The following is an 18604-nucleotide window of genomic DNA, read 5'->3' as shown; positions in this document are numbered from 1 at the left end:
CATAAAATTAACACAGAGGGTTTCAGAACTTTCAAAAAAGGCAACACTATGAAAAATGATGATTGAAGAGCAGGCATCCCATGCCAACTTTTCCTCATTTTGCTTTCAAACCCTTTGAAACACTTACATTTCTGTAAATAATCCCACTTAGACAGTAATATCTCCTACCTGTAATTTAGTGTGTTGCAAACAGCAACTTCCATACTGGACTATGCAGAAGACTGTAGGAGGATTTTTCCATTTATATTTCAGTCTCCTATTTAAAACTGGACTAGCTTGAAAACCTGAGCTAAGAAAATACCAAACTGTGTCTCTTCCCCACCCCTTGCAAAGCTGCTCTGTAGACAGCAGCAATGTGAGTTCACCAGTATGGCACTCTGTATCCAACACTGGTAGTAATCTTCAAAGTTTAAAACAACAACAAAACCAACATATGTACAACAAGAAACTTAAAAACCATCATCAGCTTTGAGCTCTTTGTTCGCAGTATATGCCTGGTTTTTTTTTCCTGTCTCTTTAGCACCAAATCTGCACCATATTTCTGCATCAGGAGCCAAGTTCAAGTGAACTCGAGTCAAGACACTCAGTAGCAAAAATCAGTGTTAATGAGAAATCTCTTCCTCTCAGCCAACGTGCTTTTCCTGCTACACTGGTGCAGTTTAAGTCTTGATTTTAAATCCCTACTATTAGATGTATTTATTTTTTTTCCATCATGAGATTAAGAGACCAATAGTTCTTCTCTCAGTGTTAACGTCTAAAGCTCTTTGATGGAAATCAGAAAACAGCGTGCTCTGGAATGGCAATTGCAAGAGTGGAAGATAACACACACATGATACATGGAGAGCACTGACACAGCGCACTTCATAACTACAAGACAAAAGTATTTAGCTACAGATGTCTAAGCATCTTTTACTCAGTTAAATACAGAGTTGCTGTTTTTTTTCCCCCCCTAAAGCCATCGTCTATATTGATTTCAATACAGATTTCTCTGAAGATGAAAATAAAGGTGGCATTTCAAAGTAAATCAGATTAGGTCAGGTCCTTTTTTCTTTTTTTTTTTCTCCCTCGCCTCAACACATTGCAGCTATAAATTTGATTTCCTAAGCCACTTACATTTCTCTTGAAGTCTCCTTGCTTGACTGCTAGACTCAAGTTTAATACAATCACTCCCATGTCATCTTCTAAACTGTTGGGATCTTCCAGTTTTAAAACCTGTTCAGTAGTTCTACAAGCAAAAGAAAAAAGAAAATGAAACATAAAAGATGTGGATTTGTTGTCTTCAGTTAAACTCGAGTTCATTCCTAAAGGTCACTCAGAGCTGTGCAAATTTCAGCCTCTTGTCTGAATTCCCAATATTGAGTTTAAATATGAAAGAAGGAAGTCCGGAGGGTTCACTGATAGTCCCAACAAAACGCACAACCCTTTTAATAGGGCATCCTATCACAATGCTATTATCTTATCTGCATTTCTTCAGATGTGGGTACAAGCTGAAATGAGTTACTGCTGCCAGCATTTCTCAAGGAAGAACTGCGACAGAGAAACTTAACCAAGTGAGTTTTCTAACATTAATGCCTGAGACCTGACTCAGGATATGTATCCTACCTTACCCTCTGTGTGCATTTAATCTCCCTCTGTGACTCAGTTCCCCCTCTGAAAACAGTAATGCTGGCATTTACTTGGTGGCGCTACCTGACAGATAAATTCATTAATGTTTCTTGAAACACACAAACAACAGCCATGGGAGCTTTAACACACCCGCACACAGAGAACTCATTTTCTCCAAAAAAAAAAAAAAAAAAAAAAAAAAAAAAGAAAAAAAAAAAGAAAAAAGTCACACAGTGAGTGAGTATAAAAGAGAGAAATAAAACTTGAATTCCTGGCTTCCAGCTTCACATTCACATTCAGACCAAGCTGCAGTAGACAAAAGGCGAAGGGCTTTGCCTCTGCGCTAAATCAGGGCCAGATGCGGCTGCAGCAGGGCTGGGTGGCTGCAGGGGGGAGGATGGAATTGGGGGAGCTCGCCAGCAGCAAGGCAAACCACTCCCCAGCCAAATAACCCGCAGAAAAATGCACCCTGCTCTACAGGGGGCCTATAGGGGGTTCTCAGCTTTCCACCCCCTTTCTTCTGCCATAAATCCACCTCCATAAATTATTCTGGCGCAGCTAGAATAAATAATCCTTGCATATAGAAACTCGTTCTGATTTCTAGATACAAAAATAGCAGCTTCTTCTGTACAGGGCTCCATCCAGGTAGAACTGCAATCCAGTACATGATGCCAGACAAAACCACACCTATGAGGGATTTATCTGAAGCTAATTTCTCATTTTCAAAACATATTCCTTACCCTTCAATCAGGAAAAAAAAGTTTCCATGGACAGATAAATCCCAAGCTCTAGCACTTCATTATTTTATCACATCTCTCAATTAAAGTGCAGTAACAACCTTAATTAAATAAACGTGTTACCTATTGAGTTCGAGTTCAGTGAGCGCTACAAATGCCGAACCCATGAAGTCAGAAGAGGTCAGGTCTCGATCGTACACCTGGCAGCAAAACAAAATGAATATTCAGAATTTTCACATCACAAGGCAGTTTTATCCAGCTGATAGAAGAACGGATATTTTAAGGCTTTTCAGATCAAAGCTTACACATAATTCAGGGATAATTTTCCATTTCCCTGCTTTAATTTGTATTTCTAGCTAAATATTTAAACTGCGTTTTGAAAGTACCGTCTTAATATTATGTAAACAAAGACGTGTGCTGCTACAGATTGTGCCTGTTCCTTTATGCTCTATGATGAAACGCTACACAACATCAGGTAGTTCTCGCTACAGATGTTTTAGCAATTAGTGCTCACAACTGGTAGCCTGCAGTTCTGGTAACTGTAATGGTACTCATAATGAGAAAAAGCTTTGCTACTTGTCACGGTTGCATCCCAGGCAATAACTCTGTTCAATCCAGCCAAATTGCACTCTTAAAATGAGCGTATGAAACCACTGCTGATTTCACCGAGTTTGCACAAGCATGGTGAGGCACAGCAGAATTCAGCTCTGTAATCTTAAGTATATCCAGTCAAGGAATTTCATCTCGACTTGAATTTGCAGTGAATGAAAGCAAAACATTCAAGTGAAATCTGGAAAAGACATACGTGCATTTTAATTTGAAATGGCTGAAACCCTTAAACCGGATCGTGTTTTACATCATGCTGCTACGGTGAATAAAACAATCACTATGTTTGTACAGCAGAAAACGACTGCTTAAAATGCTATTTATGTCACTTACAAAATATTTAAAACCAAGACTTACCTTTACCCAGAGTTTTTGATCAAGGGTCTGTATGGGCAGCACGACAGTCTCATCCCAAACTGGGTTTAAGTTCTTCTGGACTACCTTACTTTTGTATAGAGTTTTCCCATTCAGTTTGAACTTCACATAAGGGTCACTTGTACCTGTGATCATTATAAGGAAATAGATAAGCTCTGCCCCTGTGTAAACCCACAGTCTTAAAACACAACCTAATAAAACCATACCTAACAATAAATGGTAACGTCTTTCTTCTAATATGCATTCGTATGCATAACTACCTGTATAAAAACTTCTAGTTTGCACAGGAAATCAATTGAATGTAGCCAGAAAGTTCTCTGAGAGCAGACAGCAACATCTTCATAGCTTATTTGATCTCTTCCTTATTATTCTTATGGAGTATTAATTATTCTTCAGTAATCTTGTTAATATTTTAAGTAAAAAGCAAACGAGGATGAAGAAATCTTTACAGGCCAATTAGGAACGCAGACAGTAAGAGAGAGAAAATGTGATCCTAAGACAACAAATATTCAGACCAAAACTAAAAGGCAATATAACTCTAGATAGGAGTGCCAAGGACACCGGTAAAACAATAGCTAAAACCCATCAGGATTTCATCACTGGTGTCATTTGCCCATTTACTTAAATCCCAATTTTAAGTTCTACTGGAAAAAATACTAATGTTATTCATCAGCTCGGAATAGAATCACAAAGAGAGCAGATTCCATAAAGAAAATCAACAATACACAGGTAACACGTTTTTTAATCCAAGCAACAAACCCTGCCATGGCAATCATGTTCCATATTTTTATGGAGCAGATGTCCATAGACAGACCATGAGACTCGTGCCACTCAGCAGCAATAGACAGACTTGCAGCTGTCAGAGGAAAACTGTATGGTTTCTGCACCAGCACCTCTAACCATGCAGGATAACAACTAGTAAATACCAAGAAGAATGGAATGTCTGGGGATACACAGAGTTATTTTTAACAATTATAGAAAGTTTTCATCCTGCTTTCCCTTCAAAAGGGATAAATCACAGAGTCCTGTCCCATTCTGCACATAGTGGGTGTTTCATTCACAGAAGGAAAATACTGATTGGATTTCAAATCCTACCCATAACTGATTCTTTTCTTAAATAGTAATTGCTGAAATTAACTTTTTTTTGTTGTTGTTTTTGTTGGAAAAAAAATATCACACACAAATACAAACTTCTTTCTCCTCTGAGAAGGGATAATAATAATAAGGGGCTGATCCAAAAGCCAGGACAGTTAGAGGTCAACTTCTCATTGGTTTTAGCGGGTTAGGACTAGATCTTCCACTAGGATCCCTATCAAAACTATGAGCAAAGTTCCACATAAAGCAAACGGCTTAAAAACAGCACGCTTTACACAATGAATGGAAATACTAAGATAAAACATAGCCCTGCTATGTGGGTAGTGGCCCTCAAAGGATTTACAGGCTGAGAAACGACATCATTGAGCTCTGGGGTGTCGGTTTCTCCCAGCTCCAAAGAACCCAACTCCGTTCTGCTTTAAAAGGAAAAGAAAGGATGGGTAGGAAGAAACTGCACGCTCAAAAACAGTAACAGTAATAACGATGTCCAGAACCTATCCTGCACACAAAATAGTAACCAGCTTAGATAAGGAAAGCGGTTGATGAAATTAAAGCATGAAGAGGATTGAAGGAGGTCTATGGCTGTAACTCAACTGGTTTTGGCACAGAAAACCCATGAGAGTGGGCAAAGCCTAAAAATAGAAAATGAGGAGCTAGAGAAAGCAAACAGCCAACAAGTTCAATATCTGCCAGCACGAAACTCCAAGCCCTTTCTCCGAAGATGGGAAGCAAGAGGACCATATCTAAGTAAGCATCCTAATTGCATTATTGCTCTGAAAGCTTTCCAGATCATTAATAAAGGGAAATAAAAAGAGGGGGAAGGGGCTGCCTGGTGCTGTTTGTGTGAATTAGGCTTTAGCACTCTTTCTTTTTTATAAACACACACGTAAGAGGAAAAGAATATATACAAATAAATATATATAAATATATAAAACAGCGGGGGGAAAGCTTTAATAAAAAAAGAGGCCTTTAATTAAATAAGATTGCCACACTGGGATCAGGCCTTCATGCTTGTCAGCTTACTCTCAAAATAAACATCTCAAACCCGGGCCTCAGTGGTGTCACTTACTCCGGCAAGGCACACTGGGTAATCCCTCGCTATCTTGACAGCTACATAATGTTCAAACTGTTTCACGGGTGAATGGCGGCACTTGCGCAAAAGAAAATATTAATGCCTGGAATTAATAGAAAAAGGGATGATGGCTAACAAAAGCCAAACAAGGGAAAGGTGTCAAGTTAGTGCGGTGTTAATTGTTAGGGAAAATAATTGTGAGCGGGCGTGGGTTTCGGCAGCGCTTGGCTGTCGGGCTGTCAGAGGGGTAACATCTCAACTAGGCAGGCAGGGGAGTGGGGCCAGCGGTGCAGGAGAGCGGCTCCAGCATCCTAAAAATGACAGAATGGCACCTCTGTGCCAGCAGGCAGACGGACCTCAGCCTCTGAGGTGGCAGCTGGACACGAACTGGGGCTCGGTGGCATTTCCTCGGGCTGATGGAGTTAGGCTACAAGGCTGGATGGAGGGGGTAAGGCACAGCGGCTCCTTTTGAGGCTGTCAGGGTTTCCCTTGCATCGTGTCAGCAAAGCTGCTGTGTCTCCCTGGGTCACTGCACTTACTTCTGGTGGTCTTTAAGATACCCCAGGTTGCTTTCAGGTGGTCAGCACAGTCTAAGAGGAGACAGGGAATGAGAAGCAGGGCCAGTGGGGTAGCCACACCTGATGGGATGAATAGCACAGGCTGCCAATTATTGTTAACTGCAGCAGAGTTCAAGGTTTTAAGCGTTCTGGATTCAAGACCAGACAGATATTTGCATTTATTCAATGTTATTAATTAGGGGCAATCTACAGTCTAGCCAAACAGTGAAGCTTTTCAAATCAGTGAATGGCGATTTATGATATGAAAACGATGTCAAAGGAGGTTGTTTTAGCTTTCTAATAGACACAACAGGTGCTTGAGAATACTCTGAAGAAGACAGGCCATTAAAAAAAAGCTTCTGAGAAGTGATCTAAGTGATCTTCCAGCAAAGGCAACCAAGACAGTTAATAGCAAAAAAAGAAAGGATGACTTCCATACAACAAACAGACGATCATTCTACCAGCTAGACCTGGTTCTGCACAAGAACGTACCAAAAGTGATGCTCACCTCCATTCTTTTGCCTCTCTTACCTCCCACAACCGCTATAAAGCCACAAGTCCAGGCACAGCGAACCCCAGCTAAAACCTGAGCAAACTCACACAGCCAAAGTGGTTGAGACACGGCAGCTAGACAGGGTTCACAGCAGCACAAGAAACTGTTAATGGAGTTTTTAAATGGATACTGCTGCCCTCTAGCAGCCAGCAAGGGATGTGCCACATCGGCCACATAACAGCATACACACTTGATACATATTTAGAAATAAAAAGAACTCCAGATCCCATATGATTTCAAAGCACACTCCATTTTACAGGAGTAAACTTACTGGAATTGCAGCATATGAAACAAGTTTTGTTACATGAATAGAAAAATTACCACTTATTTGCATTAGAATCCCAAAAGTTCACAGCAAGAACGGTGTGAAACACAACCCAGACCATTTCAAGGTTTGATTAAAATCCTACATTTGAATCTTCAGAAGGAAATGAAGGATTTATTTTATATGCACATAAAGAATAGATTCCTTATAATCCTCCTAGAAATAGAATTATTGGAGTTATTTACAACAAGTAGTAAAAGACATTTTAGAATGGAACACACTTTTTAAATGGAAAACCACTGTCCTTGTGGTGAAATAGCTGAGATCAAGGCTTAAAGGGGAAAGCAGGAAGGATGAGAAGGATGCATGCAGATCCATACCTGAAGGAAGAAAATCCCTACAGAAACTGGGTTCAGCACAACAGCAACCACTGCAGCATGAGCTGCTGTATGGAGAGCCACGAGGAATCCAGAAAACATCACAAATGAGTACTGAAGCCATTCAAACCCGCAGTGTTTGTAAATTAGACGTGATTAAGCCTTTCATAAAGAAGTGTGAAAAGTTGCCTAATACATCTGAATAATTAATAAATCTGAAGAGCTAATGATCTAATTGCAGATACCCTGAAAACAGAGGGAATTTAAATTAATCAGTGTGTTTGCAGGGAGTGATTCAGCCTAATTGCTCTGAGCATTTGCTTACCAAACAATGGATTTATTCTGCGCAAGCCGACAAACCCCCAAGTCTTGCGCAAAGCCATCCTCGCCTCCAGCACTGCCACCACATTAGTGCTGGGCAGGAGACAGCCCAGAGCTATGGCTGGTGCAGGTGTACCACAGGTGTGTTGGTGCTTAAAGAGGGAATTGTGTGCCATCCTGTCCCCTTTTCTCTCCTTTTTCTTTCTTAGAGCTACTTTAGGTACCGAGAGGCCTCTCTCAGGTCTCCCCAAAGCCTTATCTCCCCCAGGCTGCACAGCCCCAGCTCTCAGCCTGTCCTCATAGGGGAAGTGTCCCATCCCTTGGGTCATTTTTGTGGCCCTCCTCTGGATGCACTCCAACAGGTCCAGGCCTCTCACGTACTGAAGACTCCACATGAGGTCTCATAGCAGAGGGGCAGGATCACCTCCATTGCCCTGCTGGCCACATCGCTTTGGATGAAGCTTAGGATACATTTGGCTTTCCTAAAATATTATCAAAGCCAAATAAGATATCCAGTAATTTTCACTTGTATGGAACTAGCAGTGTTTCCCAGATAGGCACATTTCAATAATAAAATGCATTCTGCTTTGTTACCATTTATGGTATTCAAACTACACAAGTCACAAACTCCTTACCATTACCATGATATCACCGGGTTATTAGTAACAAGAACCCTATACAAAGTGCACAAAAAGCAAAATGCTGGTAATGGGTTGGTACCTACACACATACACAGTGTTTGGTTCATTAGCTGCAATCATAAATATGGGAGCACCCACACACATCTGCCATAAGGCACAATGTATACATAGGGAACGTGACTTCCACTTGCCAAGCACACCTCCCTGTCTCCATAGGCAGTCTCTAATGTATGGCCACGGTGGCCTGTATCCCAAGAAGCAAATAAACCAGAAACATGTCCCTAAAAGAGCAGTATGCAGTGAATGGGAGCTCAGAAGAGTATCTGCAAGGTTTAGGAAAAGCGAAGCCACATGCCAGTCTTAGAGCAGAACCATTCCTCACCTTCACACAGCCAAGTGCAATTACTTCCTTCAGTGCAAGCTTATAATGAAGTCAACTCAGGGAAAGATATGAATTTGCTAAGAAGAATCAGGACTATCCAGCAACAGCTGTTTCCAATGGCAGACTGATATCTTCGCTGCCAAATGCCTTAGATTAATCCATACATACACACAATATTAAAGCGCACAATGAAGCCGCCGCTTCTTCCCTGAGCCCTGAGGATGGCACAGGATGCAGACAAGGCAGGAAACAGGCAGCAGAGGGCAGCAGGGACACATGGAGAGGCTGCTCCAAGTCTTTCCTCCCCCAAAGCAACTGCTGTTATTGCAATGACTAAAAACAAAAACGTAGGAAATTTAACAAAACAGATCTAAGCCGAAGATGCTGGCAATACACTCTTCATTCAGGCTCTGTGGTTTATATGACAACCTTCTGTCCTTTCGTTTCCATCTCCGATCACTTACCACCACTGTATGACCACCGTGAGTGAGTAAGCACTGCTGAACTCCTATTCACGGAGCCTGACATCCCTGCTACCTACCTGAGCATTTCTGCAGATGTTCACACAGTGTTGACCAAAGGATGTTCAAACCCCTACTGCCCACGCTAAAACACACGACCAACAACACAGCATTTACCCACTGCAGAGTTCCAGAGAACCCTGCTGCACATTAAAAACATGTGGTGAAGAGGTTTTGAAACACAGCTGCGTCAGACAGATTTGCTTGGTTACCTCTGGGGGTTTCCTGTTCCCAAAACATGAATGAGCACGATTTGGCCTCCAGCCCCAGCTCCACAGCCAAATTGAAGGATGCACTGGCTGCAGGCAGCATGTTCCTACAGTCAAATATTGAAGGGGGACATTACACCCCAGCTCAGCGGCCATATCCGGACTCACAGCAAGGGAGAGAGAAGGGAAGTTGCATTCTCCCAGCCCACAAGTTTTCTGAAGTTTCCTCCTGTTGGCTTTGCTCATCTCTCCAACAACTTCCCATTTATAAAAGCACACTGCAAAACCACAGCAGCTGGAGCTCAGACCTAAATATCTCACAAAAATCCTGAGTAACCGGTAGGACAGCACAGATCTTTGTAGCTGAGCATCAGGCATCACCAGCATGTTTACCTGAAGAGGCAACCAACACAACTGTGCCTGAAGAACAATTACTAAGTCACTATTTCCACCCCCCAACCCAATGTTCACTTAAAGGAAATAAAAAAGCAAGAATTTTACTGAATTATTTACCACCTCACAGTATTCTAAATGAACAGTTCATCTGCCACAGAAAGTGCCAGACCCCAACTGATTTTTCCCCTTGATTACGTCAGTACACTGTTGTACAAAGCTTAGTTAAAGCATTTGCACTCTTACGCAGGAAACCACAGTCAAGAGCAAACTGTGTTCTGTCTTGTATAGAAGTCCTCCTCTACTGGAATTGCTCATTTATTGTATCTTTTCTGTAGAAACAGCTGGATGTGTCCTGGCTTGCATGGCTTGCTAGTAAAACTGATGAACTACTATGCTGTCAGGAAGTACATGCTTCTGTCTGCATCATCTGACTGATGATCTTAATCTAAGTATTCATTTGCTCCTTCCAAAAGCTGGAAACTAGAAGGCAAATGTAGCACATGCTTGGCCAAGAGTTATTGGTTGGTGAAGACATGGAAAAAGTCAACTGAGATAACAGAAGATGGAAATCCTAAAAGCATGCACCCATATGAAGGTGAATTAACCCATACAGATTCTCCCAGATGCAAACCTTCATAAGTCTATGGCTGGTTTAAGCTTATTTCCTTTAAACCTGTATGAATAAACCCTATTCCTTCATCTCAAATCATAGCTTAGATGGGGGGTACATTTGGCTTACACCCCCCCTACTCTCACAGTTTCCCTTTCACTAAAATCTTCACAGATAACCCAAAAAGCACTCGGCACTTCATTTATAACACCCCAAAATTATTATTTCTTTAAGCTAGAGTAGAGTTTCCCAAGATTAATGACCATAGATGCTGAGTACAAGGGAGGGGTTTTGCAGCTGCACAGTCAGGCAGGAGGAGCAGCAAACACAGGGCAGCTCCCTCCCCTGTGTATATAAGGCGGACAAACCCAGGTGTTGAGTGCTCTGATCTGGATGCAAGTCAACGACTTGTTGCATTAGAGATAAGAAAAGAAGCTGATGGTGCAAAGTGCATCCAAACTCAAGTCAGGGAAAGCAGAGTGGTGCAACACATAAAAGGAAGCAGCTGAAAGGTGCAGCTCACCGCAGCGATCTCTGATAACCAGGTTCCGGCCTTCTTTCAGGTGGATGGTCAGCAGGTAAGCAAAGGGGCTGGGCAGATGGCTCAAACAATCACTTCCTTCCTCTGCACCCTAAAATGAACAGAGAAATCAATCCCTGCTGCACAACCCACCAGGCAGACATGTGAACAGAGCAAGGGTTCTCACAAACCTTCTTTCACTCTGGAAGTCCTTGCTTGTCAGAAGGAGGAATAAAGATGTTTCTCTGAGACTTTATTACGTAAATAGCTAAGTATCGCTGTCAGATAAACTCACAAAGCCAAGAGTAACACAAGGAGGATTACACCCTAAAGTGGGTTGTAACATTAAACAGCATAAATGCACGAATAGGATTTCCAAATCCTAGCAACCTCATGCATTGTTTTTTTCACTGTGCATTCACCATCATGTAATGAACTCGTGGGGATGTACACACTTCATAAAGCTACCAAGCAGATAATGTTTTTTTATACAGTTCTAGAAGATAGAAAAGCAGCAGTGGGCAATGCTACTTATGAGGTTTTGCCATAGAAAATTCAATAATTCCTGTTCAGAATTGCCGCCAGTGTTACATCCCGAGCCTACAAATATTTGCTTCCACCAAACAGTCTGATCAGGTTCAAGGACTTACCATCCCATCATCAAACATTTGAGAAGATACTGATGAATCTAAACTCATTCTTCCACATTCCTATAAAAAATAAGTACAAAGAATTAGACAACAGTAACGTAAGGATCAAGAAAATTCTCCTAGCACCCCTCAAGTCATAATATTAATGAAGAAAACCCTCATAACCATTTACATTATTTGTTAAAACCTATTTATACTTCTGCTTACAGGCCCCCAAATAGTTGAGATGGGATATCTTTTCAATTGTTTTACAGTGATTGCACACTTAATGTGATCTTCGGTGTGATCTAAAGATTAACTGCCTTTTGGCTTATACTCAGTAACTCAGCTATGCACGTATACAATGTGTGTAACTCCAAGGGATGGAAAGACCATGAAAATAGTAATAGTAATAGCAGTAAATGGTCGAAGGGAAAGAGGGGGAAAAAAAATGCTGGACGCGTACTTCCCCCACATACTATAGAAACTGGAAGGCTCAAATGGTTGTTATTAGAGCACATTAGAGGAAGTCAAACATTTCCTCCTAAAACTGGATCACGCAAAAACTTGAAGCTATGGTGGTATGGTGTCTAGACTGCCTGGACACACAAAGGGTTCACTCCATGGTAAGGACACCACTGATGCTATTTTGACTACCAGGACAGTCTACCATCATCACTTATGTTGAGAAGGACCTACATGCATGAGCAACTCTTTGGTTTAATGCAGGGCAGTCACAGCCCATTCAAACACAGGGATTTACTATAAGAACAACCACCTCACCTCACAGAAATGCACACAAAGTGGAATTTGATCCCCATGTGAAAATATTATTGCGTGCAGTGTGGTAACATCCACATCTCTCTGATGAGAGCAGCATTGTGTTGAGCAGTATACAAAGAGAAACAGAACCAGTTCCTGCATCACACGTAAAACCAAGATATACTGACATGCTAAAATAAATACAAGCTTCCATGTAATTATTCTTCTCCCGTCCCCGAATACACATATTTCGTATCAGGAAGCACAATACTTCTGTGCTGCAAGTAAAATTTTACTCACATGACAGACGAAATTTAACATTATGGTTCCCATAGTAATCATAACTTGGCCACCTTGCAAAAACACATTAGAAGTAGAAAAATTATCACCATAAAGAGCAGCAGAAGAGTTTCCTTGCACAACAGAGCTGAGTTACAGCTGCTAGGGGAACCCTAACTTGGAATATCCTGACTAGTATGCATAAAATCTCACTTGTGCGCATTAAACCAAGTACTTCTACGGTAATCTTTGGCTTCGCAGGAATCCCCTACAGGCACCATCATTGGCACTGATAATACTTTCACCTCACAGCTTGTTTTGCATTGCATTAACACAGAATCGAAAATATATTTTTCATTTTATCTTCATATAGTGTAAAGTGCTATTATTCTAGTAGCTGATTGCAATAACATCACTGAATACAGTTCAAAGTTCAGCTGAAAACATATCCCTGAAATCTTGATTTTAATTAACCACAGAGATAACTTTGAACTAAAATATGAGCAAATGAGGCCACATTCACAAAGTGGGTCATAGTCTCAAATGTATCTGTGTACAAAAGTAAAACAAGAGCATGTGCATGAATACATATAAATAAATCAAACTTTCCTCCTGATTGGCTTCACAGTCTTTACCATCTCTTGTTTGGTGTGGAAGAATGATTCAGAACAAGTTCATCAAGTGCATCAGCAACCAGACAGGTCTTGGGTTTGCTAGTGATGCACAACAAGTGTTAGATGAAGAAATGGTGTTAGTGCACTGCAGCAGTGAAGCACAACCACAGGCAGAAAGTGTCCTTAGAAGTGCCGTTACCTCATCTGCAACAAGAGCAGATGAGGTAGGGGTTAAAGGCAAGGTCAGGAACTCCTTCACCCTTCTAATTTGCCTAACTTGCTGCAACAGAGGATAAAGTAAGTAAATCTCTCAGCAAATTAATATGTAGTACGTGCATGAGAAGCTTTACTGAAGATGGAACACTCCATGTACTGACAGCTCCATGATTAGCATTTAGAAGACTGACAGCCACAACCCCACACTGTGCTCGTGTGTGATGCTCAGGAAGTATCTCATGCTATTGGGTGACCAAAGGAAACCAACAAATGAGTAGGTGGCATGTGACAAGCAACTCAGGGGGAAAAAAGCCCAACCTACATCTTTGCTTTTTTTAGTTATTTTTGTTCCAGGGATCTGCCTTCCTTTTAATTTACACCTCGCTAATCAGCAAATGCTGCTCACAAAAGAATGAGTTGATTGTTGTGCTCTCTACAGCAACCTCAACTAGTAGGCATGCAACATGCTGTTTCAACCTGAGGCACATACAGCACAGATTTAGTGCCTGTTCAGTCACGTAGAAGAGCTAAACACAAAAAGATTGACTTCAATATTCCTTATCTGTTTCTACATTCACTAGCTTCATTCTGCCACTTGTTACTTAGAAATAATCTCTGCATTTAAAAGTTGCTACTGGAGGCAGATTACAGGAAGGACAGTAGTGCATTCACACAGAGCAATGGTTTGGTATGAGATTAAACATTAAAATGCTTATATGCACAAACGCACACACATACATTGGGAATGATTTAAATGCTACAGGGAATAAGACAGACTGCTCTGTGTCTGTGGGAAAATCAACCTGAAGTTAATCTATTCCATCAGTACCATCAACAACCTGGAAACAAAGTCCTAAAATGACACCGTGTCCACAGTCTCCAGTCAGCTGTATATGCTGATTAACCTGAGATGCTTCTAAGTGAGATGTGGTACAGCAATAAACTGTAGAATATCCTGAGTTAGAAAGGACCCATAGGGGTGAGCGAGTCCAACTCTTAGAAATAAAGTTACAAACTATTTTAGCTATTTTTAATGCAGACAACAACAAGCCAACAAGTCTGAAATTCAGCAACTAGAAGCGATAGTCGGTGGCTACTCATGGGATATGTTGCATCACAGCAGGCTTGGTGCTAGCTTTGCTTCAATACTGCACAGACCTATGAAATGCAAAACATGTAGTTTTCTACCAGCAAAGATCACTTTCCCTGTAGTAGCACTGACCATAATTTTGAATGCAGAGCTCAAAAGGTAAACTTGCCTGTGAAATCTCAAAGGAGAGCTTTACATCAAAAATACATCTTTCACTTTTGCATCTCAGATGACAAAAACTGCCATCCCAGTGATAGATAAGGTCACGTAGCTCAAAATTTAACCTTTCTAGCAATAACTCAATTGAAAGAGACACATTTCCACATGACAAACTATACAAATTTTGGCTAAAACATTTCAAACAACTATCATGCACCAACAGATTCCCCACTTCAGGTCAGGCAGGATTTACTGTTTCAGAACAATTTCAACATGGATCCTCCAGTTCCTGCAGCACTGTCACAATGGAGCAAAGACCACAAAGGTGGTGAGAAAAAAGATGTTATTTTCTTGCTGCTCCAGACTGGCAGAATGGATGTCTGAATATCATGGTTGGTTTATGCTCATTATTTATTTCCTTACACATTCCTGGCACAAGGCGCCCTTCTCCATCCCTTAAAACTCACTCAAGTCCCACGTTGTCAGCTCAGACTAGCTAATTCCAAGCCCCTTACCTCCATCATCTCGTTTGTCAGCTCAGTGCTCAGGTGGGCTCTCTGCAGCAGCTCCAAGAGGTCATCGCCGGACGGTCGCTTCCCCTCAGACACAGGGCTGTCTGCCATACGTGCATCCAAGTGGGTCACAGCCGGCTCCGTGCACGCAGGCTGCAGCCATGGCCAGTCCTCTCCCTCCGGTCTCATCGATGAGTTTCTTCTTTTCATAGACATGGACCTGGGGGCACCACTGGGGCAGCCACTGGACAGCACCTGAGTGCTTGAATATGTTGTTTCTTCTTCCGTGAGAGTCTCTACCTCCAGCATGTCAGGCACTGACACACTAAGGCGCCGGTCCAGGGAGCGGACCTTGCTCACCACCACCTTGCTCGACCTCTTCTTCGTCTTCCTCACACTTAGGTTTTGCAGGAATGGCCTCGTTCTCTGCTTCAGGGATCCCCAGACAGATGATTTCTCCAAGTCCATGGCTGCACACGGAACCTCAGCAGTGCCTCTGGTACGAAGCAGCATCAGCGATTCCTGGGGTGATTAAAAGGAACGTAGGAAGAAAGCAAGTCAATTATGCGAATGAACAGCAGTTGAAGATTATGATTCACGTTGCGTCATCTTCAAACTTTCAGTCATTTTTCGAAATAGTAAAAAAAAAATAAATAATAAAGCATGACAGAAAGCATTAGTAAGTGCTTCCTGATGAAATCTGGTAGGTAGGTTTAATTGTTTAGGGGGAAAACAGAAGTCCTACACTAAAATGCAAAGTCTGTCCTCTGTTTTATGGCTGCTACAAGGAGATACTGTTTCATTTCTTCTGCTAAGTGCCAACAGGCAAAAACCGGTGACTTATCGCATTTCAAATTGTTTCTGTACAAAAGGTACTGATGGGAGTTAAAATAATGCTAGCACACAAAAGGTGGAAAAGCTGGCATTGCACTTTCTGATGATGCTTTTCCAGGCAATGCACAAATTCTTTGCTATTTCTTAAGCTGTGAGGGTTCTTACGTGACTTACAGGTGAACCAGTGCAACATAAAAAACCAACTCCATAAACTAAGGGACTGAGGCAGAAGAGTGTCCTGATATATAACGTCTGAGTATCAGAAAGTCTGAGTAAGACCTAAAAATACTCCCTTTTGTTAACATGTTCTCAATGGAAGTCACCTCTGTGGAAGTAATGTTCCTCATCAAGAAGGCAGCTGAGAGCAAATGAGGATAGAAACAAACAGGAGAAATTAAGGATTTTGAAAAGCTGCTGGTGGACTCTCATCTCTCATCTCTACCTGCAGTGGGGAGGGGTGACAAGGAAAGATTCAAACCAAAACCACTCACCAAATCTGCATTGTAATGCAAGGGTCAAACGGATGCCTCTGTGCACAGGAATATCCTCACAGACAGGGTCTTTCGTGGCTGACAGCTGAACAACCATCCTTCTTCAGAAAAGCAGAAAGTCAAATCATCACCCAAGTCATTAAGAAAACAGCTAACGAAACTTTCAAGATTAGCTCTTTTACAGTTTCTGACGACACATGCAATACAGCTTACTTCACATACCAGCATCAATAGCAATGTAAACCCATTGTAGAATCACACAAACCCTCCTGCCTCCCATCTGTGTAGCTATACTGATGCTCCCATTACACTGCTTGCTACAGAATAGCTATAATCAATACAAAAATTAATACGCTATTACAGCATTACATGCATTCAACTCATCAGTATCAGGTTTTCTCCATACAAGGGTGTTTGCTAATATACATACATCACCTAACACAGTATTTTCATCTCTAGCTCCTGCAGTCAGGCCCAGTATCGAAGTGCACATGGACAAACTGGAATGATATTTAACTCATGGCTTCTCTGAGAAGCAAAACCAATGCTGAAGCACCCAGAGCCCCACGCATGTTCACTGGAGACATGGCTCAATTTGCTCACCCTGGCTGACAGCTTTCTCTTTCTTGCCTCTTTAGATAAAATACTCATAAAGCAGAAAGAGGACTTCTTCATAGCATTTTATCACATACGAGGAATCATTAGGCCAAATGTTTGCACAAAACATTATGAAACACCACTGCTGGGACTCATTTAAACAACTCCTTTAACGCCAGCACTCCCCACGTTGTTTGTCTACACACACAGAACCTGCCAAAGTGAATTCAGTGTAAATAAAGGCAGGACCCAGCTCGCAACACTCACCTCCCAAGGCTCTTGCTGCTTCCCATTCTTCTCCTGTTATTCTCCACCCTTCTCAATTTGACGACCCACTGCTATGGTTTTTTTTCTGTTTGCTCACAGATTTTGTTTCTTAGCAGCTCCTCTAAGTTTTATGTGGCTCCATTCTTCTAGGTATGTCTTTTCTGTGCTACAGAAGTCACCTCAGCAAGGCTGGCACACAGGGACCACGCAGTGTATATGAGACCCACTTGCACTCAACCCACCTTGTGCAAATTCTTCCCCACAGCAGACAACCACAGTGGAAGAAAAAAACAATTCGAGAAAAAGCACAAAAAGCTTTTGGTTGTTGTTGTTTTTTTTTCCTAGCACAGCAGCAAAGATGCTCCAACAGCTGCCACCAAGCAGTGCTGGCAATATTTGCTGTGTAAGGAAAGCACAGGGATGCCTGAAGTGAGGCCAGAGAAGCTGTTTAGCCCAGCCCTGCACTGCCAAGAGGTTTGGCCATATTCCACCCCTGAATCCACACACCCACACTCCTGCTGCAACTGGCACTTTCATTTTACAAATGCTGTCATGACAAGCAACTTAATCCAAACGACTGCTGTAAAGCACAACTGCAAAAATTATTTTGCAGCAGCAAGTGTCCTGGTTTTAGTCAAACAAAATAAAGCCCAAATGCAGTCTGAAGTGCAAATGCAGTCTGACATCTGCCAGATGCAGACTGGCACTTCTTTCACTTCCTTATTTCATGCAGGGGAGGAAAAAAAAAACAACAAAACCACACACAAAACCACCCCCGTGAGCAGAAATTCGTTCCCCAGAGAGAACGGTGCAAAGTGAGGGATGGGGACCACCACACAACCCAACGCTGGTACTGGAGACAACAGAGGTAACCCAGACCCAAGAGCACACATTGACTTGTAAGACTGTTGTTTCTAGTGTGCATTGGATTGCGCTGCTAATAAATCCAGTCCATTCTCTCTTCCTCCATCAATTTCCCTCTACTTTTCTTTCTCGCACTGAGCAGCATCAATAAAAACACATTTTATAGAGAAAAATTGCCCATTTCTTCTTAAAGCACATTCCCCGTGTCAACATGTTGCTCACTCATGTACTCCTTATCTGCCACAGGCCAGAAGCTTTTCCTTTTCCTTCCACTGTCTCAGAAGCTCGGTGCCAAGCTTATCTCCAAATATCCCCTAAGCACCCACGGGGAGAGGTGTGCTTTGCCAAATAGTGGCTCTAAGTACAGCCTCTATTCCTTCCTTGCATCAACGGCGCATTGTACCAAAAAGCTGCAAACAATGATCATTCAGGGAGAAACATTTCCTGT

At 41.9% G+C, this 18604-nt stretch overlaps 1 protein-coding gene across 4 annotated transcripts in view; it reads right to left on the bottom strand.

Moving 5' to 3' along the window:
• The window catches only part of MCTP2 (multiple C2 and transmembrane domain containing 2), a 109788-nt gene that overhangs the window by 74639 nt on the left and 16545 nt on the right, over window positions 1–18604 (bottom strand). For 3 of the 4 annotated variants that reach the window (XM_015873144.2, XM_015873146.2, XM_015873145.2), the window contains 7 exons: window positions 16429–16529; window positions 15107–15625; window positions 11493–11552; window positions 10846–10954; window positions 3306–3448; window positions 2466–2542; window positions 1114–1225 (listed from right to left, as the gene is read on the bottom strand). In XM_015873144.2, coding sequence (XP_015728630.1) covers window positions 1114–1225; window positions 2466–2542; window positions 3306–3448; window positions 10846–10954; window positions 11493–11552; window positions 15107–15616 — 1011 coding nt within the window. In that variant the 5' untranslated portion in view covers window positions 15617–15625; window positions 16429–16529. Of the gene's footprint in view, window positions 1–1113; window positions 1226–2465; window positions 2543–3305; window positions 3449–10845; window positions 10955–11492; window positions 11553–15106; window positions 15626–16428; window positions 16533–18604 lie in introns of all 4 variants that reach the window. The other variant, XM_032446869.1, reaches the window with a different exon arrangement.

Source organism: Coturnix japonica, chromosome 10, assembly GCF_001577835.2.
Source record: "Coturnix japonica isolate 7356 chromosome 10, Coturnix japonica 2.1, whole genome shotgun sequence".
Classification (NCBI taxonomy): domain Eukaryota; kingdom Metazoa; phylum Chordata; class Aves; order Galliformes; family Phasianidae; genus Coturnix; species Coturnix japonica.
This window is presented reverse-complemented; position numbering and strand designations above follow the sequence as displayed.